Raw genomic sequence first — 26197 nt, 5'->3', positions numbered from 1 at the left:
CATTCAATTCCCAAACACACATTTTTTTTTCTTCTTCTTCTACTACAAGCAGTTTATCAAGAAAGGTATTGGGGCCTGGATAATAGATTCTCCTCAGCAAACACCCCCAGGCCTTTTATAAATTTGATTTACTAAGGGTTAGAAATTTGATTTTAAACTAAGCTTAGGTTTGAAAGGGCAGTTTGGGTATCGTTGGGCCCAGAGAGAGGTGGAGATTAAGTTGCTTGTCTCCTGAAAAACAGCCCCCTGCTGGCCTGGGAGGAAGTTGATAATTGTCTGCTTCCATTTTATCCTTGGACCTAGTGTCCTCTCAGTCAGATAAGGGAAACTGAGGCAGCTTATCCTAAGACTCTGCAGAAGCCTTTGATAAAAAAATGAGCTCAGGTTTTGGTTCAGGTGATAAGAGGATTTCCCCCAAAGACCTTGGTTTACTTGGGGTGGAGCTGGGGGGAGGGAGACCTGAAAAAGGCCATTGGAAATGGATGGCTTAATTGTCACTCTTCTACTTTGCCCTAAATATAAAGCTCCTTGTGCCAAAGAAAGGCAGAAAACCATGGCACCCAGCCTCTGAGATGTAGACACCCAAATCGCCTCCTGACCCTTGAAGGCTAGCAAGCAACACTTGTAAAAGTGGGATTGATGTTAGGATTTGCACCAAGGAACCTTTTTAGGAATACTTGTGCATTACCGCAAAAATCCCTGCGATGTTCTTATCCTGGACACATGACAAGGACAGATGGGTGGCCCAAGTCTCCTTTATCCAGAGAAGGGGTAAATTTTCCAAGCTGACTTGAAGCCTCCAATCTGAAGATTTCCCAAGAGGCTGAGGCTGAGGCTGAGGCCTCCACCGAGTGAGCCAAGGGTGGCTTCTGAGAAGGCAAAAAGAGATGAAGGTCTGGAGAAAGTTCTTAAGCTGAGTCCTAGTGCCTCCTGATGTCACAGTGTTGTTCCTGTTTGATCTTTTTTTGCGATAGCTAGAAGAGAGGAAATGTGAATAAAGATTTTGAAGAAAATTTTGCAGGAGTTGAAGCTTCTGAGAGCTAACACACCTCCCTTAAGAGTATGGGGTCCTTAATGGGTCCCATGAGTGTCGTCCTCTCTTCAGTGTTTTATGTTGAAGATCAAACTTTGCTAAAACCGGAAATCTTAAAAAAAATAATAATAAATAAGGAGGTACACCCAGTGCTGGGGTGCCCCTGAGAGGTGTGGCGTGGTATATTTGAGATCCTGCAGACTCTACTCCCTAAGTGCTCTCAAGCGCCAAGGGTATAGGTCCAGAAATTGAGCCCCAACTCCCATCACTGTATCCAGAACATTTGCTGATAGTGAATCCCTTTCTCATTGTCACTTTCTGGATCTGCTTGAAAGACAAATAGAGGGGAGGGGAAAATGCCATTGCCTTTCAGAGGGATGTGCTAGGACGAGGCAGACAAAGTCAGCCACGTACTTTCAGCTGCATCCCACTGCTGCCGCCTGTCTCGTCTTGAAATCCCGGGGCAGCTGTGGCTGTCGTTTCCCACTGGCCTCCCCAAAGAGCCAATGCAGCTGACTTCTGTGGGCCTGCCTGAAATCATCGGCAGCTGCTCACATGCCTATAAAATCTGAGTAAAGGGGCTCAGGTAGAGGTTAATCTGGAAACTCCTTTGCATGACGTATTTTCTTTTCATTGTTCCTTTTCCTTCAGGCTATAATATTCCACCTTCTTCGTAGGCAGCCTGTTTGATCGCTGGTCCACAAGGAGCTGTGGGTGTCTTCCCCACCCATGAGCGCCCCATGTGTGAGCACCATGCTATGCATGTTACATACGTCATCTCCTTTAACCCAGCAACACTCCAACGACCATGTTATCATCCCGTTTTCAGAGAAGGACACTGAAACTCAGAGAGGTCCAGCAGCTTGCCAAGCAGGTCAGCATGGCAGAACCAAGATCTGAAACCAGTTTTGGTTGATGCTGAATCCCACACTCTTTCTCGTTTACTTATTACCAGCACTTCCAGCTTCAACGGCTAATCGGATGCCCTCTGAGAACAGGAATATCCTTATTGATGGAATAGTGCCCAAAGGGCTCAGACTTACTTCCGTATTTTGGACAATATTTACTAAACTGTTAGAAAGATGGTAACATGTTGGGTAATAATACAAGGATTTATTTTGATATTAAACATTAAAATATAAACTTCATCAAACAGAGAATAAGATTATCATCCAGTGTTGTTGGCACCATATTTTTTTTGTTTGTTTGTGTTGTCCCCTGGGCTGGATTTAGACAGATTCAGTTGTCCACCAGAAAAGATCACACATTCAAAGGTAAATAAATTACTTCTGGCCTGGCATTACTGTTTTTATGAGGCCACAGAATTGGGATCCCAAAGCCCTTGGGCCACTGTCTCTAGGATGCCCGGGGTGGCACAATGGGCACTGCCAGGGTCAAGGGGAATCGAAGCAGACATCTGGATTACTGATCCTGACCAGACATCTGGCCTTGCTGGGCTTTCCCAGACTGGAAGGAAGGCCACTCTTAGGATGGAAAGCTTAGACTGGCCAAACAAATGGTCAGTCACTCCCCACCATCCCTCCCAAACCTTAATATGGCACTTAAATTGAAGACCCAAATCCTGCATGGTGTACCCCCCATCCACCTTCCAGACACCTTTTCCACCATGAGCCCCCTCAGTCTCCATCCACCAATCCTTGGACCTGCTTCTCTCCCTCCCACCTCCAGGCCTGTCATGGACTAGTTCTCCTGCCTGGAATGTGCTTTCTTACCCTTCCTGGCTTAGTTAACTCCTTATCTTTCAGATGGCAGCTCAGTTGTCACTTCCTCATAGATGCCCTCCCTGATCTCCCTGACTGGGTCAGATCCCCCTAGTTTATATTCTCAAAGTGCTGATCACGGATGCAATTGTACATTTGTTTATGATTGAGAAAGGTCTTGTTTTCTCTTCACAATAAAATAAGGCAGGTCCATGTCTGGGTTTCTCACCAGTGGGTCCCTAGAACCCAGCACAGTACCTGAAACTCAACTGCTTGAGCAAATGAATAAATGACAGCCTAGCACCATATTCAGATCTCATGCTCCCAGCTACTGCAGTTTGTGCAGCAGTTGCAGTGAACAGCTCACATTTCTTCCTGGTGTCAAATTTAGAGGAGAACATGTTACCTCTCACTTCAAGTTTCTAGACCTTTAGGCCATTCCTAGTGCACATAGCCTGTGGCAGACTCTTTGAGGGGAGTGGAAGGGAATTCCAAAGATGCAGCTTTTGATAAAGCCTTGATGTTTCACCTCATGCACCTTCTGCTCAGAATTAGAGCCTGGAGCATCCCCACGGCTGAAAATCTAATTTGCTGTTAATTCCTCTGACTGATTTTTCTTCTTTTTTTTTTTATTTTGAGGGAAATTGTCCCCTTGCAAACCCATTTGGTGAGTATAAGCTGTCCTGACATTTGAGATTTGAGCTGCTGTCAGTAGAGGCACTGAAACCAAGTCTTCCACTCCCAGTGCCCCTTTGCATAGACAGAAATTATTTTCCGTTTTGGCAAAAGATCTTTTTTTTTTTTTCCTTTTTAATTCCTCACTTTCTTGGTCAGAATTCTCTTTTGGCCACCTGAAGCTGATGCATCTGCTCTCCTCTCCCTTCTGGCTTAATTTGTGATGCCTCAACATCTAAAGGAGTGTCAGTCACATCATCTCGTTGGACCACTCAAGGGTCTCCATCGTGGGACAGTGCGACCTACTGAATTTCCCCCAGCAAGCTCCCCATGTGACTGTTATGTCACCTGCGCACACAACGTGACTCTTCCCTCCTGGTCTGTAATTTAATGCAGCCTTTGAGACTTACAGGAGCTCTGCATTGTTTTCCTTTTTTTTTTTTTAAGGGCAAGGTATCATATCCTGAATTCAGTCCAGTCTTAAACTGGATCTGTCCAGATTTTTGTTTGGGTTTCAGATGTTTAGCCCCAAACAAGTTGAGATGTAAGTTGAAACTGGGCCAGATTTAGTAATATTAAGATTCCTCCCAGAGCACAAATCATCCCTTACTTGAAAGTAGTCTAAGTGCGGTTCTTGAATCTCTGCATTCCTAGTAAACACTCATGGTAAAAATAGTTAATAATTAATGGGGTTATATTTCAGTGAATTGAAAAATTAGCATCAAAACCACTGAGGCTGAAGGATGGTTTTTATAGCCAGTGTTTACACAATTGAACGGCCTCCGTTTATCAGCTCCAATGGCCTGGAAACCCCTAGGCCTGAGTATTTGGGATGTGCAGATAGGGCCCGGCTTAGGAATTCTAAGAAGGCAGAACCCAGATAGAGGGCTGCCAAGGCTCACAGATGTGGAATGAAACCAATTTCAAAACCCACTTCTACTCCGGAGGAATGTGCTTAAAACCTGGACTCGCTTCAGATGTTCACACCTTTAAGAATGTTTTGAACCTTGAATTTTGCTTCCGTGTGTGTTTATCTGTGAAACATGATGATGATAGTTTTGAGCTATCTCACTAGCCTGCTGTTGAAGTCTTCAAAGTGTTGACTCTATCACCCTAGTGCTACAAAATGCAAGATGGTAGTAGGTCTGCCATATGTGTCTCGAGGAGGTTTTGGCTCTTTGCCTCTAGAAATCAAAGCGCAGGATTGAGCTATTAGTTGACAGGTTGATAAACTTGCTCAGGTTATTGTTGATCTCTCGTGGGGCTTAGATTATATATTGTGTTATCCTCCCAGTATTGGCATCAGTGGCCTCACCAGCCATTATTCCCATTTACATGAGTAGAAATAAAGATGGCAGAAGGAGCAAGGTCAGAAACCCTTCTAGACTATAAATTCAGGCAGAGTTCTGAACCCCGTTAATGGTTAGTTTTCTGTAGAGTTTTATCTTGAGGTTTAATAAATCAGAAGCTTAATTGCACATGTGTCCTGTGTCCTTTTGATATTGACTTGCAGGAGAGCCCTTGGGTTAATTATACCAGAAAAGAGCACACAGAATGTTTTTGTGATGTAAATTCATGCCTCCTAGCTCCTATGCATTACCAATAGTCTATGCTAGTGGTTCCATTAGAGTGTCTGAATCTTTGTATTATTGCTTCTTAAAATTTGATCACTTATGGTGATGGTAGCACAATATTGTTAATGTAATTAACACCACTGAATTGTATACTTGGAAATAGTTAAAATGTGAAATGTCATGTTATAAATGTTAACCACAATTTTAAAAGTTCTTTTAAAAACTGCTTACTAACTGTGTAGCCGTGGGCAATCACTTAACTTCCCAATCGCAGTTTTCACATCTATAAATTGGTGACAGTTATACTTGTCCACAAAGAGGGAATGAAGGAGCAAATGAGAGGAAGTGAAAACTTGAAAATAAAATAAAGTGATATTCAAATGTAAAATAATATAATTTCACATTTGAAGCTAAACAGCAGAGTAAAAATTGGCAACAATAAACAAACAAAACAAAGCTCAAAAACTATGAAGAAAAAAGAGAATGGAAGAGAATATTCAAAGTGTTTACAATAATTGTAGATACTGGAGTTAGAAATGATTTCATACTCTTCTTTCTACTAGATCTTCTAAATCTCTAGAATAAACATGGATTACTTATTTATAAAAATTGAGTACTTGTAGATCCTACTACTTAGGAATTGAATTAACTTAAATGCTTTGATGGAAGCTGTTTCTTTTTCCAAAAGTTTGGGAAGTTTTTGAATTGTCGTTAGGTGGTTGTGGTTTTAAGGGATGCTAGTTATTTATCCACTTGTGCACACGTACTGTATGTATGTCATTCAAGAAATAATTAGGAATTATTTTTAAAATAATTTCTGCTCAGTGACTATGCATTAATAGGTTTTAAACCCCCCATATTTGACCCAGTTCATGATAACTTGCTGTTCGTTGGTGCTGACTTGCAAAGCTAATGAAATGCCTTAAGTACCATTAGGTTTCACTGCTTGCTACTGCAGGAGAGTAGGACTCAGTTCTTTTGTGTGTGTGTGTGTTGTTGTTGCTTTTTAATGCGGATGGATACACAATTTATCAGCATGCAAATCCCGGACAAACTGGCATATTCTTTTAGGAGTATCCTTTTATACTTGCAGTCTCCTTTAGTTAGCCAATTTTGCACAATTGTCTTTTGTGGTTTTCATTCCAAAGCTGTTTTTGTAATGCTGTGGGAAGCCTCTACCTGATAAAGTGAAGCAGCCCAGATTATTATATATGCATTATACCCTCTCTGGTCTAGTGCTCTTGGTTTCCCCTTCAAATTCTTTCTGCTAGAGTGGAACTCCCTACTCTTGTTTTGCACACTATAAATACACAAATCATTGCTAGGCACCAATGGCCTTCATTATTTTAGAAATTATCACATGGCTACATCTGCCTATTTTTGCGCTGATGAGAGTTAGCAAAGCAAACATAGTTGAGTTTTACTGAAGAGGAAAACTTCGGGCCCAGCACTTTAGCCTTTGCGATGGAAACACAGGTGAGATCACTTTGGGCCTCAGCACATTCAAAGCTCCACCCCTCAGAAAACTAGAATTTGGAACTAAAGTCAGAGAAGTTTGACGTGGGAGGAGACCAGCAATCCAGAGAGCTGGGTCTGGAGGTGGCTGGCAGGAGGAGTCTAACCTTAGAAGAGCAGCTTCCGGGAATGTGAAGTGAGGTCGTGGCCTAAGGCAGAGGACCCCTGCTTCTAACCACCGAGACTGGTCTTGCCAATCAGTGCTGGGGGGATTTGAGAGGACCCCCTTGGTGGATGTGCACCAAAGTGAGTGTTGTTGAAAAGCGCATGGTTATCCACACTCAGTGCTTGCTTCTGTTCTGGAGCTGTTCCGGGATTCCAGGTGTGAGGATCACTGCCCTGGTCCCAGGTGAATTAAGGTGGGAGGCCAGGGAAGGACAAGAATGTCAGGCAGGAGGGGTTTGGAGGACAAACACTTTGTGTGTACACGAGCCTGTGTGCCTGAACATCCATCAACAGTCCAGAAGTTGGATTGCCAATTCAGTTCTCAAACAAATGGCTTGTTTATTAGACTGAAAGCTGCTGTCTCCACTAGGAAACATTCAATTCCAGCAATTAGCCTTGAGGGTTAAAGAGCCCACCTCCCTGCAGTCTGTTTTGCTTTGTTCCCAAACAATGCTTTGATGTGCAAGGTCTCCCAATGGAAGATAGTCATCAATTAACCCAGGAGAAGGTTTAGTTGAAAACAAACTTTTCAGTAAGGGATTATCTCTGAGTTGTTGATCACTGATTGATCTAGCTGGAATATATTCTTATGCTAAAACTTAATCGCCACTGGAGGCAGAAGGTTACAAAGATGCAAAAGTATTCTAGTTATTTGGCTTGTTCCTGAAATGCCTCTAGAATTAGGATTTAAAGATTTGAGATCACTTGAGGCTGGGGTGGAAATAACCATAGTTTCTTCCCAAACAAGGTGTCTTTTTAAAACGATTGTTGCTCCTAACATTATTAAATTGCCTTTTTTTTTACGAAGAGTAAATAGAGCCATTTATTTATTTTTATGATAGTGAATTGGTATTTAAAATATTGTTAATTTAAACATAATGCAAGTGTAATTGATAAGGCAAATCTGTAATTGGATGCTTGAAGTTTTTTTTCCAATATATTTTTTTTACATCAGATGTTGATTTACAAAAATGAGTGCAAGTCAAAGACAAGTTTTGCAAGTCAAAATAAGGGAGGGTTTTTCTTCTTTATTTCCACATACCTTCAAATAGTGGCAAACTCAAGTGTTATGTTACATACTATTTCTCAGGAAAATATCTAAGCTACTTCACTATTATTTTTCCAATATGCCTTTTATTTTTCTAGTATGCTTATGAAGACACGAAGGGGATATAATAAAATTAAGTATCGACAATTTGGAAAATAAAGTAGGGTAGTTATTCTGCTCCCCAATACAATCAATAATTATCTCCTTCTAGGCTTTTTTCCCGTTTCCTACAAGGATGTAATCCATCTACCTAGATTTCAGTTTCCTACTTCATTAGCCTCATAGAATGTTTCCAAAAATCTTGGGCTCCCAATTTTTTTTTTCCAAGAAGCAAATCATTGACATGGATAATTTTTTTTTTTTAATCCAAAGATTTATTACCATTTTATTGAAGGGCAAACTTTCTTTAAAATTCCAGATGTGAAATTGCCTTAGGAAAATTCCATTGCTGCTGTGGAAAATGCAGTGGGGGTCTCCGACAAGCCCCTGCTTGCCTGATCCCCCAGCCCCAAGTGGGTGCTGAACCACAGCTGGCTTGGATGAGCACTGCTGTTCCTTTGGGTTACTAAGCTAAACAGAAACACTTTGTTTTAAAAGTCTTCTCACATAAAGTAATAAAGTGATATTTCTTGCTTTTATGACCTTCTTTCCTTTTCTTTTTTTTTAAATTAAATTCAGTTTTATTGAAATACATTCACACACCCCGTACAATCATATGGATAAAATTTTAATGTGGCGTTTATAAGTCACGGGATTCTAAAATGAAAACATTTTAATACCATTTAGGTTTTGCAGTCAGCCTGTAATTTGAAGGAAATTTTTCAGCAGTGGGGTGGCATGTTATTAAAATTTCAGAAGCCTTCTGGGTCCGAAGGTTGTGTTTCAGGTCTAGGTAATTAAAGCCTTCCCGGGAGCACGGAGCCTCCAGTATCGTCCTCAGCGCTGGGAAGGGGTGCAGCGTGCAAACCCTGCCCTCGAGGAGCTCAGACAGGAATGGAAAGACGTGCAAGATGTGACACGGGAGGATTCCTTCTGTAGGGTGTGAGACACTTCAAAGAGCAGGTGTCTTTGACCCGGGCCTTGCAAAACTGAGAGGAATTTGCCAGGGAGGGGGTGTTTGCTAAGGCGGAGGAGCCACTAAGGGACAGACTCAGGGAAGATGATCTTGAAAAGGGTGGCAAGCCCTTCATCCCAGGCTCAGGGATTGCTTTTAAAAAATAGCCCAGAAATATTATGTTGTACATATGTTAACACAATAAAAAAATTTTTTAATGTAAAAAGACAAAGAAAATGTTTTAAAATAGTTTTTTTAAAAAGCCCACTTGGAAGTGGTTAAAATGGGAAATGTTATATTGTGTGTGTGTGTATATATATATATATATAAAACCACAATAAAAATTTTAAGAAAAGAGCTCAAGTGACATTTATTAAGGGCCTAGAGTGTCTGCCACCATCTTGGGCTTTTTTGGGCTTTTTTGGGCTTATAGTGCCCAGGTCTGGGCTCGGCGAGGTGCAGGCCCTCGGGAGATGCCTGTGCCTGCCTGTCGTTGGGGGAGGCAGGCTGAGAGCGAACAGCACTGGCACCCAGGTCCAGGCCACCTTTGAGGTGGCCGGGGTTCAGGTCACAAGGGTTTGGGTCACTCTGGACCATGCATCTGCCCTCCCTTTGTGAGATCTGGTCCCAGCGGTGGTAGTTGTGGTGCATTCACTCCCCTGAATTCCAAATACTCCAAATGATGAGACCCAGACTTCCAAAGAGGAAGGCAAGCTGGATATATGAATCTATTTGGGCTAAATGTTTTAAACATTGCATATTCTGACTTTTTTGTGTGTCTTGTCTTGTTTTGTGTTCATATCCCAACTTCAAAATTAATTGGCCCAATAACATAATTTGTTAAACACGAATAAGAGAGTGAAATTGAGGGGTGATTTTAAAAAATACATTGTTAATTAGAGAAAGTTTTAGGTTTGCAGAAAAATTGTGTAAAAAATACAGCGTTCCCATATCAAGGGGTGATTTTAAAGAATGTTTTTATAAGAGGACTGACCACTTTACTGAGAAAAGTAAAGCGTTGGCTAAATTATGTATGTCATCAGTGCACAATGAAATTGTGGGAACATGACTAGTGGTGAGCTGATAAACCCCTTCCTTGCCCCTTGACCTTTACAGGTAAAACTTTCAGTATAGGTGGAGAGGTGAGCCCGTGGTGGCCAAATTCCTTGATAAGATAAGACTTCTGGTACAGAAGTTTCTAACCATCTGTCCCAATTCTGAGGTTCAATGTGAAATCACCAACACAGGGAGCAGGGCTTGAGGCTATATATATTTTTATTTTCCGTAAGATGTGCTCAGAAGAACTGGGGGGTAAAAAAAAAATAGGAGAATCAACCTTTTAGAATACAACAAAGCAACCTCTTGGTTCCAATTGACATTTTGTTTCAGATATCCTTCTGGCATCTCAGGGATTGAGGTGTTTGTTGGTTGTGTTCTTGGAGCATGGAAGACGGGCCCCACCCCTGCCCAGCCTCTGTTATTTCCTGTTCTTGAAGCCCTGCTTGTTTGGGGAGGGATCAGTGTCCGGAATGGACTTGCTCCTCCCAGACCCCTGCTGTTGTGCTCAATCCTGTGTACAGGACAAACACATTCTTGGGCGAGGTCAGGCATTATCTAGAGAATTGCAAGCTCTCAGCTGAAGAGAAAACCACTCACCTAGAGCATGTAGACGGGAACTCCAGGCATCTTAAGTAGGGCAGCCAGCAGATGCTACAATCCCGGATACAGCTGAGACCTCGAAGTGAATTCTTAGATTTCTTGAGCCTTGGCATATGATGGGTCTTGGGAAAGCAGAAGGGATGTCAAGATTTGCTTCTTTCTAGTGGGCTTTGGGGAGCTGGACAAGTCATGGCTTAAATCCCACATCTGCCACTTAGTTGCTCTGTGTCCTTGGGCAGATTACTTAAGCTCTGAGCCTCAGTGTCTTCATCTGCAAAATAGGGATTATATCCTATTTCATGGGGTTGCTGTGAGGATTTATTGAGATAATGGAGGTAAAGGTCATATTAAAATGCCTACGCATTGTAAGTGTTCAATTAATAATTGTTACCATTGTCATTCATCATATAATTTATATTTGCTCTAATATAACTGAAAGTGCATACAGCTAAGCCAGAAGGCACATGGGAAGTGTTCTAGAACCCACTTTGTGTATATAGTAAAGCAGACAAAATGTCCTGGAGTTTTTGTCTCCTTAACCTCTTTGCTGGATAAGCCTCTAGTCCAGATTGTCCCAGCTTCTACTTTTGCATCTACAAGAGGCAGTATGGCATAATAGTTAATGCCCTGAAGACCCGCTGTCTTGGTTCCAAACCCTGCTTTATCACTGTGGTGGCTTAGTACCCCAGAAAAACATGTTCTTAATCTTAATCCATTCCTGTGGGTATGAGCCCATTATAAATAGGGCTTTTGATGAAGTTACTTCAGTTAAGGTGTGGCCTGACCAAAGCAGGATGGGTCTAACTCCTATTAAGAGAGGATTTATAGGGAAAGCCACAAAGAGAAAACATGGGGAGCAGCCAGAAGCTGGAAGTCAATGGAAACAGGAAGAGAAAGGAGATGCTGCCATATGCATTACCATGTAACAGAAAAGCCAGGAACCCCAAAGATTGCCAGCCAACCAGCAGACAGTAACCCAGGATGGAAGCAAGCCTTCCAGCCTCTGAAACCATGAGCCAATAAATTCCTGTTGTTAAGCAGCTATGAAACTAAAACAACTACTTACTGGCTGTATACCTTTGAGCAAGTCACTTAAAACCCTCTGAACCTCGGTTTTCTCAGCTGAGAGTTAGAGATACCATGAGTACTGGCCTCCTGGGCTTGTTTTGAGGAATAAATATGATCATGCATTAAAATCGCTTAATCCAGTGCCTGACATATCCTCAATGCTCAGTTAAGGTGTGTGGCTGTGATTCTGATCAGCTGACCATCGCCCTCAGTCAACACTGTCCAGGTCTGTGTGCTCTTGGGTTCCTTCTCCATTTCAACAAGGTGCTCCATCCCCAGTGCCAGGAATGGCTGTGTTTGCAGACTGGCTTCTGTGTACAACAGCATCTATGCATGCTCAGCCTGCAGCCTCTCCTGCCCCAAAACACCCTTATTCCACAGGTATTCCTTCGCTCTTTCTCTTTTGTCCACATGTTTAAAAAGTTTAAAAAGGCCAGTACTCATGGTTTCTCTAACTCACAGCTGAGAAAACCGAGGTTCAGAGGGTTTTAAGTGACTTGCTCAAAGGTACACAGCCAGTAGGGAGTTGTTTTAGTTTCATAGCTGCTTAACAACAGGAATTTATTGGCTCGTGGTACCTGCCTCTAACAAGATTCAAGATGTTGTATTATTACCATACCGCCAGACTGCTGGCACAGTGCTTCACTCCCAGTTGTGAGGCCAGCTGCTTTCTCAGGCTCTTTCTTATGTCATCTTGCTAACAACAATACAAGATCAATGTATTAGTTTTCCATTGCTGCTTTAACAAATCACCACAAACTCAGTGGCTTAAAACAACACAAATTTATTATCTCACAGTTCTGGAGGTCAGAAGTCTGAAATGAGTCTGATGGAGCTAAAATCAAGTTTGTCGGCAGGGCTGTATTCCTTCTGGTGGCTCCAGAGGAGAATCCATTGCTTTGCCTTTTCCAGCTTCTAGAAGCCACCTGCATTCCTTGACTTGTGGCGCCGTCCTTTGTCTTCAAAGTACATCACTCCAAACTCTGCTTCTGCCCTCACATCTCTTTTTTCCTTCTCTGACTCTCCTGCCTCCCTCTTACAAGATCCCATGTGATTACATTGGGCCCATCTGGAAAATCCAGGATAATCTCCTGGATCTTGAAATCTTTAATTTAATCGCAGCTGCAAAGCCCCTTTTCTCACATAAGGAGACATATCCACAGGTTCCAAGGATTAGGATATGGACATCTTTGGGGGCCATTATTCAGTCGGACACAGCAGGTAATTATTATACCCATTTAACAGATGAGGAATCTGGGTTTCAGAGAGGAGAAAACCCCTATGCAGGCATCACATGGTCAATTTTTGATGCCACAGGAATCAAACCTTAACTTTTACTCTTCACATGTGTTCTCCCCACTGGATCACCTTACCACACATAAATAAACTGAAAACAACAGGTCCAGAACCACCAGCAAAGTGGTCAGCAGCAGGTGGCCACCAAATCAAAGGATGAAGCGGAGGCTGTTCAAGGGAATGGCAACCCCTTTCTTGCTCTCAGACTTTATCCTGGTTCTCTAATCAGTGATGCTTGTTGGCTGTTACCACAGTGCTCTGCTCTTGGGCCAGAGAGATTCCTCATCAATGAGACAAGAGATGGCAGTGGGGGTTCCTTCAACAGCAAAGGAAGGGAGGGTATTTCTTTGCACAAAGCCAAATGCTCTCCCATGACTCCCCCTGCTCCCTATCAGAGAGCTGACCTATGCTTATCAGGCACCCCTTGGAGGATGGAGAAATTCCTTGCTTTCCTTCTCCTGCAGAGGTTCCTTCCTGGCATTCAGAGCCACAAAAGCAGTGGACGGAAGCAGGTGACTAGTCCTCAGCTGCCCCTGGAGTCCGGCTATCCAGACTTTTCCCAGAGTGTGGTCCAGCAGAGCTGGCACAGAACAGGCTTGTGTAAGCAGAGCTGTGGACAAGAGAGGCATAGTGCCATGCTCTCCGCCTGCATGGCCTCTGGCTAAAACACAAAACTGGGGATAGAATCAAAATCAGGGTCAGTCCTCAGCACCAAGGCCCAGCATCTCTCACTTTCACCAGCAAGCCTGCCTCTGGTATCAGGCTCAGAATCCCCTGTGGTCAATGACTTCAGTTTCTTGCATGAGTTGGGAGTCAGATAATCTGGGTAGGCCTGGCTCAAGCCTTCATTGCCCCCTTGCTGCCCACCATGCCTTCTTCTTCATCAGGCCAGTGCTCCAGGCTGCCAGGTCCCCAGAAAAACATGTTCTTAATCTTAATCCATTCCTGTGGGTATGAGCCTGTTTGACCATCTGGACTTTCCTGGAGTTCTCGTTTTCTGCCAGATTGTATCAGTGTGAATTGTGTCAGAGGTCTGTTTGCTGCACAGTCTGGCTTCACACATGGCTTTGTGCTTTTGAAGAAATTTGAAAAGGCCATTCATGCATAGTTCACAGAGGAGGTGGCAGTTCATTGTGATGCTAATATCCATGATCATGAGACTGCTGTATGGATAGTGGTCTAAACCTTCTAGAGGCTTCCAGAGGCTCCCTTGTAGTTAGTAGGTAGCTAATTCAATAGGCTCAAGCCTTTTTCCTGTTGGTAAGTGCTAGATGTTTTTGTGGAGATTTCTCAGAGCTCACCAGGTATTTTATTTAAAAGGTGCCTCTTGATTGTGATTTTCCTTTTTTCTCCAGAATTGTGAGTGCTATCTGGGGGCAGCAAAGAGCATGGTGGGTAAGTCTATAAGAGGGAAGGCCTGCTCTGTTTCCTGGACTTCCTCTACCTCCAAGTCCTCTTAATGATCTCAGACCCTCCATCCTCAGAGTCTGGTGGTAGAAGAGCAGGGAGCCCAAGTCCTAAGGACTGTCAGTTGAGTTCAAGATTGGGGATTGCCTAGGTGCAGAGTTATCATTCACCTCCAACCCCCAGCATTGTCTTTAAATATTAATAAGACACATGGTACTTTTGCTTACAAAAGACTAGATTTAGGAAACCCCAATTATTTTTGCTCAGAGCTTTGAAATACTTTACTAAAACCAAAAATTTGCTCAAATTCAATGAACCCCAGTATATAGATGTATTTGTGTGTGTGTGTGTGTGTGTGTCTGTTCTGTAGGTGGAGAGAGGTTCCTGGATTGACTTACATGTATACTGAAGTTCAATGGAACCAGAAGTGACTATTGTTCACAATCATAGATGAAATCTCCCTCCAATTTCTCTGTTCTACTTGACTGATCAGATCTTGGGAAACTCCTCAATGGGATTCTCCTTTGAAATATCTTGTCTGTGACATTGTTCATAAAATATGTGACATTTGACTCCCCCAGAAGTATTTGGTTACTCACAGAATTTCACAACTTTTCTGGAAATAGGCAGCTCATGGAAGTAAGATGTCTATGTTTAACAGCAAACCAGATATTCATCTTTGATGATAAAGGAAGATTATACTGTCTCCTAAATTGCATAATATAGCACAGCAAGTGTTCTAGTTTGCTAATGCTGCAGAATGCAAAACACCAGAGATGGATAGGCTTTTATAAAACAGGTTTATTTCGCCACACAGTTACACTCTTAAGGCCACAAAGCATCCAAGGTAACACACCAGCAATCGGGTACCTTCACTGGAGGACGGCCAATGGCGTCCGGAAAACCTCTGCTAGCTAGGAAGGCAGCCGGCGTCCGCTCCAAAGCTCTGGCCTCAAAATGGCTTTCTCCCAGGACGTTCCTTTCCGGCAAGCTTGCTCCTCTTCAAGGCATCACTCACAGCTCACAGATCACCCGAGTCAGCTCATTTATATAGCTCCACTGATCAAGGCCCACCCTGAATGGGCAGAGCCATGCCTCCATGGGAACATCTCATCAAAATCATTACCCACAGCTGAGTGGGGCACATTCCAAGCAAATCTAACCATCACCAAAAAACGTCTGTCCCACAAGACCACAAAGATAATGGCATTTGGGGGACACAATACATTCAAACCGGCACAGCAAGAAAGCACAGCTTCCTAGAAAGTAGTTTTGATACACATTTGCTTGTCATGGCTGAGTAAAGGCCTCACTATTCATTATGTAGATAGAAAATGGAGATCAAAGGTTGTTGCAATATTTAAATAAAGAAGCCCTGGGCTTTTTATTTAAAGGTGTTAATAGCTATTGGCTATTTAAAGCTCAAATTTGAAACTTAATTACAAAAGTAATAATACGCTGAATATTACAAACCCTTATTAAATATTTAAAAATGATAGATTCCTCTACTGCTTTTCATCTCCCCTTCAACTTTGAGTTGCCCCATTCCCATTCTCCAGGTTGACCATTGTTACTATGTTGCTGTGATTCTTCCAAGCAATATATTTACAAATGATATCGCCAACTTATTACAGTGAATTACTCCAGGCACTAATTCTCATTCATGGTGCTAGGCGTGCACTATGTATGCACGTGGTTGAAAATTCAAAAGGTATACAAAAGGACACGGTGAAAAGAAATCTACTCATTCCTGGGATGTCCAGCTTCTCAATTCCACAGAAAACCATTGTTATCAATTTCTCATGTATCCTTCCAGGGATAGTCTATGCATATACAAATATCAATATAAATATATATTTAAAAATATATAAACACATTTATACAGTAAAATATATAAGAATGTATATTCATGTTCCTTTTCTTGTTAACACTAAATGTGACATGCTTTATATACTGTTCTATACCACTTGCCACTGAACAGTACATCTTGGAGATGGTGCTATATCAATTCTCAAAAATCTGGGGGCTGTCCTGTTCTTTTAAAGGTTGCACAATCTTCCATGTTATGAATATAAATTTAGGCTTTTTGTAGTCTCTTCTTATTGCAAGCAGTGTGGCACTGGAGATCCTTGGATATAAGTCATTTTACACATGTGCCACTGTATCTGTACGTAAGTTCTTGGAAGTAGAATTACTGAGTCAAAGCCATTGTATATTTTAAAGTTTGGTATGTATTGCTAAATTGCCATCCAGTTTCATGGAGTTGGTTAAGGGTACCAGTTCTTCATATCCTGGTAACGAATTTTATAGGTAAAAACTTATCTCATAATTTTATTTTGCTTCTCTTTTATATGAATGGGATTGAGAATCTTTTTTATGATTTATCCACGTTATGTTGGTTTTTTCCATACTGATTTGCAGTTCTTTATTCATTGTGAATACTAACCCTTTGTGATTTAAGTTGCACATATGTTCCCAATTTATTTCTAATTTAGTCACCGTTTGTTGAGTCCTTTTACTGTATGACAAGCCCCGTCCTGAGCACTTAGGTTTCACATCAGCCACTCAAGGTAGTGGTGATATTATACCCATTTTAGAGAGAAGGAAAAGCCCAGGTCTGTTGGATATGAAACCCGTTCTTAACCAGAACTCCATGCACCTGTATGCACATATAGTGCATCCTTCCAGGTTGCCCTGCAGCTGTGAAAAATGTCCTTTCTAAAGGTTCTCTGGTGTTCCATCCGTTAAGCAAATCAAAATTTTCAGATGCCCATTCTTTTTACTACACTTCTTCATTGCTGGCAGGCTTTCAGGCATAGACAAGATTGCAGTGCACCGTTGTGGCCTCAGTGTTCTTGCAGGAGAATAAGAGTGTAGCGTTTGAAGTAGCGAGCAGAGGGGCTTTCTGAGTCTAAGATTCTGGAGAGGTGGGGGACTCAAGACAGACTCCGGGCAGAAATGGGGAAGTGCGGTTGACCTGCCAGACTTCTCAGCCCTTTTCCCCTACCAGCTTCTTCTGGTTCTGGAATGAAGCATAGCATGTGAATGCTCCAGACTGCTTCCTTCCCAAAGCCTGCTTTTTGAGACAGACTGCAGAGTGCAGTGGAAAGGGTAAGGGCTCGGAAGTAGGTAGACGATTTCTTGATCTGTAGCATAATGTTTCTCTCATGAGAGTAAATGAGATCGTGAGATCTGACATAGCTGGTGATCCGTACATATCCTTTCCCACCCCCTGGTCTCTCACTTTCAGTGCCCAGAGCCCAGAGTAGCAGTGCTGAGCCTGTATATTCCCCAAGCCTTTCCATGGGAAGTCACTGTTCCTCTTCTGCCCTCTCTCATCAATTTTCCCATAATAAATTAAGGGCTGCTTGTGATTCTATTCCCACATTTAATCCCATTAGGGATTCATTTGGTCAAATAAGCTCCTATTCAGAAGTGTAAAAATCCCCATGGTCTTACATCTAGGTGTGTATGGCTTTCAAGACCTGAGGTCTTTGGTGCTGGGGCTTGGAGGTAACCTAAAAGGTAAGTGGGGGGGAGGGGGGTGTCCAGGGTATCTGAGGAGAGGGGAGGGGGCTAGGATGCACATTTAGAAAGGGAGTTGGGAGGAGCCAAGACCAAGCTGCTTGCTGTGTTCCTTGAATAGGGCCTTAGTGACTGTTTGGGAACTGCAAACCTCACTTCCCCAAGGCCTGGAAAGGGGAAGAGGGAGCCTTCCTAAGGCGGCTCCCCCTCCCCACTGCCTTTGCATTTCTAGGGCAGAAAGGTGGATCTTTAGAAACTTGTTGGAGCTCCCAGCCTCTCCACATTGCTTGCTCCATCTAGTTCCTCTGGACTCAGTCAACTCTGCTCTGGAACATCCAGTCACACCAAGTATTAGTGACTGGAAACTGCCATAGGTGGGATGGTTGCGTTTAGCAGAATGAAAATCCTTAAACTAAAGGGATGAAGTTCTGGCAAGGGGCCTGTCTAAGATAGGACTGAGCTTTCTTCCTGGAATCCCTGAAATATTGGCAAAAGTATCGACCCGTTTCAAAGGCTTCTCTGTAAAATGGGTATAACACCACCACATCACCTGTTTCCTGGCTCACTTTCTTGCGATTCTGTCTACATCTTTACCAGACTCGGCACTACTCCAGATTTGTGCTAAAACCACAGAATTACAGAGATTGGGAACAAAAAGAAAATGAATTTGGCGGGGAGTGGGGGTTGGGGTGAGGGTGTGTCTAGGAAGTTGGTTCTAGTCCACCTACTTCCATTTTATAGACAGGAAATCTGAAATTCAGAAAAGAAACATGCCCTCCCCAAAGTCACATAGCCTCAGGCAGATGGTTTCAAAGACCATCTGTTGCTGCCTTACATTTGCTTTCTAATTTTTCCTTTTTGACTCCTTTGCTTTATATAGCCCAGCCCACTTCCTGGATCTGCTCTCTCTGAACTGCCCAGGGGGCACTTCCAGGGGCTTCCAGGGACAGAGCTGTGCTAGAGTTCTGTCCCTGCCTAGCTGTGTGATGCCTGGGAGGGGTTGCTGCCCTCTGGTGAGCAGAGAGAATCCCTAATTTGCTATTTTGGGGAGGAATGCATAGGAGAAGGAAAATAAGGGCACACAGTAGGTGCGCAATATACATTTGCCAAATTATGATCCTAATACTGTCTCAGTTGCCTTCAAACCACAGCTGCTGGGCCCTGAAAAGTTGCATTTTGCTTCCCGGTAAGCCAGGACCAGGTTTTAGTTAAGTGAGTCAACAGAACATCTGTTTACAGCACAGGAGAACTAAACTAGGGTACACTTATTTTCATAAACTCAGAAAAACCACCCAAGCCCGGTTCTGTATTTAGATGGTGGTAGGAGGATGGACAGCAGTGAGGTGTTTGCCTGCTGGATTCTACTCTGATCTTTCCTCTTGGGGAACTCTGCTGTCATCTAATGCAGGGCTGCTCCATTTATGCTTTTTACAGCTGAAGTCTAGTTTGGCCTCTGTCTCTGAGTATAAACCACTTTTCTGCAGTACCTAACTTTGACTTTGCCACAGTGTTTTTCTAAACGCTACCCTATTTGTAGCTAGGGGAGAGGTATGTATATACATGTCTGTGTATGAATGTGAGAGCATGTATGCGTGTGTGTGAGCATGTGAAAGTGTGTGTGTATGTGTTAATGTGTGTGTACATGCATGTGAATGTGTGTACCTGCATGCAGATATACATGTGAATGTGTGTACATGAGTGGACACATGTGAATGTGCATGTGTGTAAATTGTATATGTGGGTCTGCATGAATACATGGAATATACATGTGAGTCTATGCATGTGTGTGAGTGTGTATATATTCATGTGTGCATGGGTGGGTGTGAGTTTTGCTTGTGTGTGAGTGTATATGTTTAGTGAACCATGGTGTCTCTGAGACACCATGTCTAAGCATGCCTAATACTTGAAAAAAGTACTCTAAGAGCACATACGGTTTTCTCTTCTTTTATGAATAGCGCAGATTGAAAAAAAAGTTTTCACGAACATCCTCAGTGGGTGCAGAGGGACAAGTGTGATGTTACGGGCCGGGTACCATCACTTTTACTTCCTTGGCCAAAGGCACCCCATGGCTGGAAGGTTGGTTGCACAGAAAACTACTCCAGTTATTCCAAAGGGCAGCATAAATTCATTGTTTCCGTATAGTTCTCTTGTCATTTGGTATCACCAAGTCAATCACTGAGAAACTCTCTGCTATTTCTAAATAAATTTCAGCATATTGAAAACATTGTTAGATGTTGTAAATAGTTGTAAAGTGTAATTTCATTTTCCTTTTCAAAAGAGCCTGTCTGGACTCTATCTACTCTGTTATCCTTTCCTTGACCAGTGTTTTCTGGAAGGTTCAGGATCTCTCTGATGTGTTGCTGCCTCATCATCTCCGGCATGTTAACTCCCTGCCTGTCCCAAGGCCCGTCTCTAAATTTCCAAGAAGGCAGCAGTAACCAGTTCCTATCAACAGCCCGGACTCCGGTCGGTCATCCCCACTCAGGCCCTGAGTGTCAGCCCGGAAGGCTTCTGCCGCCTCTGGCTGGAGCTGCCGCTGCCTCTGGACAGCTAGGGAGGGGCCCCTGGCTCCTCTGAAGGGGGGTTAAAGTCCCTCTTTGTGTGAATGGCCTTTTAGGGAGCAGAGGGAGGGCCAGCTGTGACATCACAGTCTTCAGTCAGGAGGCTCAGAAGGAATTTGTCTGGCTTGAGCCAGTGCGTAGGAATCTGCCCAGAAAAAGAGGCAATTCTGACTGAGGACCTTCGAGGTGAACATGCTGGCCAGGGTAAGCTGAGCCTGCCGACCGATCTTCCTGTCCTTTCTTTCTAGTCCGAGAGGAAAGGGTTTCTCTTTAAGGCCAGAGTCTTTGTGGAGGGGAGCTTCTGTCTGAACTGAGTGCTGTGCTGCAGAGTCCTTTCCTGGAGAGAGAGTGGGCAGCCGAGCTCAGGAGGGTGACCTGCTGCCAATCTCGTAAAACTCCCAGCGGCTTTCATGCTCAAGGGGAAAGGGGACGCCTGGGGATGCGCATACAGAGCAAAGATACACTAATCATCTGGAGCAAATAATGCTTTGACGATGGTGCATGAGTGTGTCCGTGAATGAGTGTGCATGTGCTCTTTTCCGGAACAGATGCAAGTGACCCAGCGATCCCGGTGCCTTGTTTTCTCCTTATTATCTTGTGTTCGTTTAGGAGACCCGCTGCTGTAGTATCACCTAGTCTTGTTTCCAAGTTGTGGAGTTCGCCATAGTCACAAAGTGGCTTGGGGTCTTTTGGGGACTGCGGGGTGCCTATGTCCTGTAGGTCACATGGGATTAGAAGAAGAAACACATTAGCTGTGTTCCTATATACGGAGTTATCTGTGGGCAAAGGGTTAATCTTAAAAGCATCGGGCTCCCTCCCTCAACAGAGTGGATGGCCAGCTTCTGCTCACTGCCATTACTGGATGGCCAGGCACGCAATCTAGACCCTGAACTATTTTAAAAACAAGTTATAAAGGAATCAAGCTAGACTTGCGTTTGCTTCCAGCAGAATCAGTTACCCTAGAAATTCCAGGCTGCAGGAGCCAAACTTCCCTCTGGGGCCTTGAACTTGGTTTATTCCAGAGGTGGGGACTGCCCTGTAAAATCGTCTGAGTGTGAAAAGTGCCTTTGGTGAGTAGTGCAGCTGAGGGGCGATTTGACAGAGCACTGAGTGTATCTCAGGGAGGAAAAACGAAACTTGGCGTTCTCAGAGCTGAAATGAAGCATCACTCCTCACTCAGGGGAAGCCCTGAACCTCCCAGCGGCTCTCATTCCCTCTTGGAAGGAGCAAGTGACTGAAAGAAACAACCCTTTCACCAGTTGCTGCAGAAAAGGCAACAGCTTCCTTCCCTCCCCTCCCTGCCTCTCGCCCCCCAGCTCATACACCATCTTCAGTTTCTTTCACAGAAAGCCCCAGCTGTAAATGTGTTAATCAAATAACACCTTAACATTTTCCAGATGTGCTGCGGCCTGACATTTGAGCCAGTGGCTTTTCACCGGAGCTAAAAAGGTGCTATTAATAGAACAGGTGTTTGGGGGAGACTTTGTTGCACTAAAAATTGACCACTTTACCAGGATTGTGAGCCCAGACATAGGCAAGCCTTGTTTCCAATAAAGGGGATACTAGAAGAATTTTTTTTTTATTTCAAATTTAGTTCTAAAATTTATTTTCATTATAAGGTACATTATAAAGTATATTCTCTGTTATAAAAAAAGAAGAAAAAATGTCCTTTATCTCAATATTCATAATACAATCTGACAGCAGCTTGGTGTGTTTTATGATAGTTTTATTTGCTTCTTACTTCACCCGTGATTTATAGTTCCTTGAAGGGGACTACACTACCATTCCAGCAACTCTAGTTTAATAAATAAGGTAATTTTCGGACCTTGTGAGACTTTTTTTGCAAAGATCAGGATACTATAGTATCATATATAAATCATATGTATTTATTTATTAGAGAAGTTGTAGGTTTACAGAAAAATCATGTGGAAAATACCAAGTCCCCATATATCCCCTCCCCCTTATTATGAACACTTTCCATTAGTGTGGAAACTTTGTTACAATTGAAACAATATTATTGTAATTGTACTATTAACTATAGTCTATACATTACAGTTCACACTTTGTGTTGTGCAGACTTTTGTGTGTTTTTTAAAATTTTTATTCCAGTAATATATACAATCTAAAATTTCTCCTTTTAACCACATTCAAATATGCAGTTCAGCAGTGTCAGTCACATTCACAATGTGTTACCATCACCACCATCCATTACCAAAACCTTCCCATCAATCCAAACAGAAATTCTGCACTAAGTAATTAAGCATTAACTCCACATTCCCTACCCTCAACCCAGCCCCTGGTAACCTGTATTCTAGTTTCTGACTCTATGAATTTGCTTACTCTAATTATTTCATGTCAGTGAGATCATACAATATTTGTTCCTTTGTCTAACTTATTTCACTGAACATGATGTCTTCAAGGTTCATCATTTTGTTGCATGTATCAGAACTTCCTTCATTTTTATAGTTGAATGATATTCCATTATATGTACATACCACATTTTGTTTAAGAATTCATCTTTGATAGATACTGAGTTTGCGTCCATTGTTTGGCAATTATTAACAATGCCCTGGGACTTCTATATTCAGATATCGCGGCTTTCAATTCTTTTGGTATATCCTTAGAAGTGGGATTACTAGTTCATATGGGAATTCTATGCTTAACTTTCTAAGGAACCACCAAACTGTTTTCCACAGTGGCTACACCATTTTACATCCCCACCACAATGAACAGATGCTCCTATTTCTCCACATCCACTCCAACATTTATTTTCTGTTTTTTTAAATCGTCATTCTGATGGTCATGAGATGGTATCTTCTTGTTGTTTTGATTTGCATTTCCCTAATGGCTAATGATGTTGAGCATCTTTTCTTGTGTTTTGGGCCATTTGTATGACGTCTTTGGAGAAATGCCTATTCAAGTTTTTAGCCCATTTTTAATTAGGTTGTTTGTCTTTTTTGTTATTGAATTGTAGGATTTCTGTATGTATTCTGATAAATCCCTATCAGATATGTGATTTCCAAATATTTTATCTGTAGGTTGTCTTTTTTACTTTTATGAAGTCTTTTGATGTATAAAAGTTTTTAATTTTGATGAAGTCCCATTTCTCTATTTTTAGCCCATGCTTTTGGTGTAAAGTCTAAGAAACCTTTGCCTAACACAAGGTGCTCAAGATGCTTCCCTATGTTTTCTCCTAGGAGTTTCATAGTTTTGGTTCATATATTTAGGTCTTTGATCCATTTTGAGCTAATTTTTGTATATGGTATGAGGTAGGTTCTACCTTCATTCTTTTGCATGTGGATATCCAGTTTTCCTAGCACCATTTCTTAAAGAGACTGTCCTTTCCCAATTGAGTGGACTTGCCACCCTTGTCAAAATAATCAGGTGACCATAGATGTGAGGGTTTATTTTGAACTCTCAATTCAATTCCATTGATATATATATATGTGTTTCCTTGTGCCAGTACCATGCTGTTTTGATTAGTGTATCTTTGTAATAAATTTCAAAATCCTGATGTGTGAATCCTCCAACTTCATACTTTTTCTAAAATGGTTTTGGCCATTCAGGGTGCCCTTGACCTTCCTTTAAATTTAGCAATTAGTTTTTCCATTTCTGCAAAGAAGGCTGTTAGATTTTGACTGGGATTGGCATGGAATCTGTAAATCACTTTGGGTAGAATTGACGTCTTAACCATATTTAGTGTTCTGACCCATGAATACAGAATGTCCTTCCATTTATTTAGGTCTTCTTTGATTTCTTTTAGCATTGTTTTGTAGTTTTCCATGTAGAAGTCCTTTACATGCTTGGTTAAGTTTATTCCTAGATATTTGATTATTTTTCCTAATTTTCCTTGTGATTTTTTTTCTTTCACCCATTGGTTAAGAGTATGTTGTTTAATTTCCAAATATTTGTGAATTTTCCAGTTCTTCCTCTATTATTTATTTCTAGCTTCATTCCATTATGGTCCAAGAAGATAGATTGTATGATAACAATATTTTTTAATTCATTGAAACTTGTTTTGTGATTTAACATATGGTCTATTCTGGAGGATGATCCATGTACACTAGAGAGGAAATGTGAAGTGTTCTGTATATGTCTGTTGGGTCTAGTTGGCTTATAATATTATTCAAGTCTCCAAGTTTCCTATTTCCTTATTGATCTTCTGTCTAGATATTCTAGACAGTTTCCTACTATTAATGTAGAACCATCTATTTCTCTCTTCACATCTGTCAATATTAGCTTCATATCTTTTGGGGCTCTGTTAGTAGGTGTGCATATATTTATATTGTTATGTCTTCTTGTTGAATTGACCCCTTTAGCAGTATATAGTTGACCTTCTTTGCTCCCATAACAGTTTTTGATTTAAAGTCTGTTTTGGTACAGCTACCCCAGGTCTCTTTTGACTGTTTGCATGGTATATATATATTAGCATCCTTTCACTTAAAACCTATTGTGCCTTTGAATTTAAGGTGAGTCTCTTATAGAAAGCATATAGTTGGGTCATGCTTTTTTAATTCATTTTATCAGTCTCTGCCTTTTGATCAGAGAATTTAATCCATTTACATTTAAAGTAACTACTGATAATGCAGGACTTCTTCCACTTTGTTGTATGGTCCTTGTACATTTTATACCTTTTTTGTCCCTCAAAAATTAATGTCTCTTTCATATTTATTTGATTTTTTTATATTGTACCATTTTAAGTCCCTTCTTATTTCTTTCTGTATATACTTTTTGTATATTTTCTTTTTGGTTACCATGGGACTAAAATTTAACATCCTAAGTCTATAACAGTGACATTTGATTTGATACCAACTTAAGTTCAATAGCATACACATACACTGTTCCTTTACCACTCTGTCCTCCCAACTTTTTGTTGTGTATAAATTGTATGTTTATACATTGTATGTCCCAATCTGTATGTTTATCATTACTTTTTATTCATGCCTTTGCATTTTAGAACGTGTAAGAAGTAAAAAGAGGTGTTACTTTTCAAAAAATGCAATACTGTAGGACTGGCATTTATACTTACCCATATGGCTATCTTTACCAGGGGTTTTTATTTCTTTAGGCTGCTTCAATCCACCAACCAGTGTCTTTTCCTTTCAGTCTGAAGAACTCCCTTTAGCATGCATTGCTTTTAGGTCAGGTCTAGTGGTGATGAACTCCCTCAGCTTTTATTTGGGAATGTCTTAATCTCTCCTCCATTTTAAAGATGGTTTCACTGGATACAAAATTCTTGGTTGGCAGTTGTTTCCTTTCAGCACTTTAAATATCTTGTCCCACTGCCTTCTTGCCTCCATGGCTTTTGATGGAAAATCGGCCTTTAATCTTAATGGGACTCCCTCGTATATAACACGTTCTCCCTCCTTAGGGATCACAGCATTCACACAGGCTGCCTGGTCTAAATGTAGCCTTTGATGCCTCAGCAGAGATTGGGCCGTCTCGGCTGGCAGCCTCCTCCTGTCAGCCAGGAGACACCTCTGGACTTCTTAGGGAGAAGCTAAGTGCCCTGTTTCCCACAGTCAACACAGGCCCTAGTTCTCCTGGCCAGAATTGGCTCTGCTGGGGGGCTGGGGGGGGCTGTCTTTGTCTGGAATGTGGCCCTGGTTATCATCTGGAGCCTCTTCCCTCCACTACATGCTAGACCTGAAGCCGAACAGTTCTCAGACACCCTGCTCCCTCTATGCCTTCAGGGGAGGGTGGGAGGGGCCCATTCAAGGCCACAGTCCCTTCCTCAGCCTACCCCCAGCCTGCCATCCCCAGCAGGAGGGCCGGAGAAGCTTCAGGGCAGCCTGCTTAGGAACTTTGGTTCCCCAGATTTCTTCATAAACTCTTTTCTGCTTGAACTGTTGAACAGGCCTGGAATTTTCTTTCCAATTATTGCTCAAGCCTTGTG

General features: G+C 42.1%; 1 protein-coding gene across 7 annotated transcripts in view; it reads left to right on the top strand.

Annotated features, from left to right (window-relative positions):
- PALM2AKAP2 (PALM2 and AKAP2 fusion) overlaps positions 1-26197 on the top strand; it is a 329309-nt gene that overhangs the window by 265275 nt on the left and 37837 nt on the right. The window contains exon 1 of one of the 7 annotated variants that reach the window (XM_037798298.1): positions 20401-20505. The exons of the other annotated variants lie outside the window; for them this stretch is intronic. Within the exon in view, the coding sequence (XP_037654226.1) occupies positions 20494-20505 (12 nt within the window). The 5' untranslated portion in view covers positions 20401-20493. Of the gene's footprint in view, positions 1-20400; positions 20506-26197 lie in introns of those variants that run through there. 7 annotated transcript variants of the gene reach the window in all.

The sequence above is a fragment of the Choloepus didactylus genome, chromosome 10, assembly GCF_015220235.1.
Source record: "Choloepus didactylus isolate mChoDid1 chromosome 10, mChoDid1.pri, whole genome shotgun sequence".
Classification (NCBI taxonomy): domain Eukaryota; kingdom Metazoa; phylum Chordata; class Mammalia; order Pilosa; family Megalonychidae; genus Choloepus; species Choloepus didactylus.
Note: the sequence above shows the minus strand (reverse complement) of the source record. Positions and strands in the feature narration are given on the sequence as shown.